The sequence below is a fragment of the Lactuca saligna genome, chromosome 2, assembly GCF_052625555.1.
Source record: "Lactuca saligna cultivar CGN05327 chromosome 2, ASM5262555v1, whole genome shotgun sequence".
Lineage (NCBI taxonomy): Eukaryota > Viridiplantae > Streptophyta > Magnoliopsida > Asterales > Asteraceae > Lactuca > Lactuca saligna.
In genome coordinates this window covers 130,974,251-130,977,709 of record NC_136418.1, presented here as the reverse complement: position 1 = coordinate 130,977,709, position 3,459 = coordinate 130,974,251, and the positions used below count along the sequence as shown (strand labels likewise).

The 3,459-nt window shown below is 35.6% G+C and overlaps 1 protein-coding gene across 1 annotated transcript; it reads left to right on the top strand.

Annotated features, from left to right (window-relative positions):
- Positions 1-1,213: 1,213 nt before the first annotated feature.
- LOC145031629 (E3 ubiquitin-protein ligase ATL6-like) lies at positions 1,214-3,231 on the top strand. Its single transcript, XM_078980223.1, has one exon. The coding sequence runs from the start codon at positions 1,632-1,634 to the stop codon at positions 2,622-2,624; it is 993 nt and encodes a 330-aa protein (XP_078836349.1). The 5' UTR covers positions 1,214-1,631; the 3' UTR covers positions 2,625-3,231.
- The last annotated feature ends 228 nt before the right edge of the window (positions 3,232-3,459 follow it).

Here is a 3,459-nt window from a genome sequence, read left to right as displayed (position 1 = left end):
ATACTATAGTTTGATTTATTTTTTTTAGTAATTTATCTTATGATGTGAGTCATTTATTTGAAATACTATGTATAAAACATGTTGCATTCATGAAATGAACTTTATAACTTTTTTCAGAAATGGGGATAATATTAGTGTTTTAAAATCAATCTTCCGATCATAGCATGAGCATTCAATTAGAATGACTTAATGACTTGTGTAATCAACCGTGACTAAAGTACCCAATGAGGATGTGACGATGATGTGTGACAACATTCTAGACATGGCTCACTTACATGTGCGGCTAGCTACCTCTCATGTTATTTATGTGTGATGAGCACATATTACTAACATTTGGAGTCCATGTGTATGTTATGTTTATGTAGAGTGTTAAGTGCTACTTTTGCACACACCATTCAACATCCTTAATGATGTGTGAGGTAATTTGACTTTATATGACTTGAGTTGGGATTTAGAAGCATATACATTGCATCCTAAAAGTTGTTGATTTAATCTTGATGATTTGATGATATTTTGTACAACCTACATTTAAATGCTTCTTTTTCCCGATGACGATCACTTAGTTTTATTTTGATGATTTTGAAAATGTTTTTGTAGTTTACATTGTATAAGTAATGTGTCGATTTCTCCTATTTAATCCCAAATAGATAAAAAGTAGTTCAAAATTTCGAAAATCTTTTAGCGACACAAATCAGATACCAAAATCAACAATGAGTAAGACAACAAAGTACTCGCATTATCAATGTGGGCGAATTGAAAAAAGACACGTGACAATAAAGAGTACCGAAGAAATAGCCTATCTCCTTTGAGAAGTAAGGGGTGTATACAAGATGAGGTTGGCAAGTGAAAAGGATTTGCAGGAATATGAGGTTGAGATTCAAATGTGTCTCACTTTTTGTAAAAAACAAATCCCAAAAAGGTGAAGGAAAATTGGAGGCAGGTTTGCCATATCTGGGTTGTGTTATATCATGCATATGTATTACATGCATAATAATAATATTGTTATTATTATTATGTAGCCACTAGTTTTTATAATATTTCAACTACAATTACATATTGAAGAATTGTGGCTCCTACATTCCTAAAAGTTAATCAGTTTAACATAATTATTTTTATATTAATCCGTTTCAATTGATTGCTTGATTAATCCAAATAAATATTTATGGTTTTTATATATGGTTACTTGTGAAAGAAAACAAAAAGAAATGAAATTGTAGTGAAAGGTGTTCGTTCACGAGTATATCGATTAAAAAGCTGAAACAGCAAATGAAAAGCATGTGGCAATGAATACCGAACTAACCTGGAGATTTTTTGCTTTCTGGAATGAACAATCATTGATCCGCCCACTGTTTTCATCCAAAACCTCACCTAAACTCATGCCATTTAACAATCCCATCGATACCCGTTTGTGCTACATTTAGACATATCTCAATCCCATACTCCACCAACACTTACACTCCTCCTCCGCCTCCAGTTATCGGCTGCCGTCAGCCACCTGTCACCATCATATTCCTCCCCCTTGCCCCTTAAACGTATATTTATCCACTTCCTTCCCCTTCACGACAACCTACGCCGATACATTACTAATACCCACTTCTTCACTTCACCTTAGTTCTATCAATTTACACACTATGGAGTCATGTAACATTTGCCATCGATTATTTATCATACCAGTAGCGATGTTACCACTCGCCGCAGCTCAGTCTTTTAAAGGTTCTTCTTCTTCGGCGTACCCTTACGAGATCGGTGGAACCGTTAGTTCGCCTGTGAAGATAATACTAGCAGTACTCATCTTCGGCATGTTCTTAATCGCGTTTTTTTCGTTGTACCTCCGTAAATGCTTACATGACTCTGCCGAATCTCGCCGGCCTGTTGCGATCGCTAACAATCACCGCACGCGATTGAAATTCCCCTGCGGTCTTGATAGATCGATTGTTGAGTCGTTTCCGGTGTTCCTTTACTCCGATGTGAAAGTGCTGAAAATCGGAAAGGGAGCTTTAGAATGTGCTGTGTGTATAATGGAGTTTGCAGACGACGAAAGGCTCCGATTCTTACCGAAATGTCATCACGTCTTTCATCCTGATTGTATCGACGCTTGGTTAGCTTCTCATACGACGTGTCCAGTTTGCCGAGCTGACCTCACTAAAGCAAACCTCGAAGGTGACTCGGAATTTAATCACGAGTTGGCTCACTCCCAAATCGATGAATCTAGAACCGAAATCGGATCTCGAGATCATCTAATTCACGTAGATGATGAACGAGTGGCTCCGAAGTTTCCGCGTTCGCACTCCACCGGTCATTCATTGGTTCCACTGGGAGAGAATTGCGAGCGATACACATTGAGATTCCCGGAGGAGGTTCGAAAGCAGATTGTGACACTGAAAAGAGCGAAAAGTTGTGGATGCGGCGTTGATTTTCCGATGGAAGGAAGTTCAAGAAGAGGATTGAGAGGTGGTGGAGGAGTTCACGGCGGAGTAAAGCGGTGGAACCCGGATCGGCTATGTGGCAGGTCGGATCTCTGGAACTTCACTGTCACACGGATGCCGGTTTTTATTGCGAAAAGCGGTTCGCTTGGTAAAAGTGATCCGGCTCAATCGTCATCATCAACCTCTGATCCAGTTTAAATCTGTTTTTTTTTTTTTTTTTTTTTTTTTTTTTTTTTTTTTTTCAAATCGGATAAGTTTCGTATATTTTGATAGGTTAAAGTTCTTACAAATTTGCCTAAAGAAACCTCCATTTGAAAAGTTATGAGGTAAAGCGGATGCGTTACAACTTACAAGTTTAGCAATAAGCTTTGATTTTTTTTTTTTTCTATTTTTTAGGTTTTTAAAACTAAAATTAAAAAGCAAAATCTTATAAAATATAAGATTCAAGCTTTTATTTTACGAGGAAAAGACAAAAAACAACTACTTTTCATAAAATAGTAAAAAATTAAGAATTTTTAAGTTTGAACAAGAAATCATAGGTAAGGGTCAGAGGGTTAGACGACTGTGATTATATCATTTTGATTGTGATTTTAATCCATGTATAAAAAATTGGCTATTTTTCAAGAATCGTACATATGGCCATTTACAATTTCCTCTATCATATCATCATGTATGATTTCATGAATTTTTGTATTATATTGGCTGATGGTTGATCATTATAACTTTACAGGTATAGACAACACTATTCTTGATGCTTACATGCTTATTATGTTTAAAGTGTATTCGAATTTAACTTTGTACCAATTCTTAGTCTAAATATCAACCTACATAAAAAAAAAAAAAAAAAAAAAAAAAATCATGAAAATTACAGATGAGAGAGAGAGGGGAAATCACAGAATGCTAATATACCATCTACGATTTTCTATCTAAAAAATGATCATTTTTATATCAAAATTGAAATAGCAGTCAACACAACGAAATAACAATGAAGATAAAGAAATCACATGCACATAGCCCTTACTTGTGACTTAGT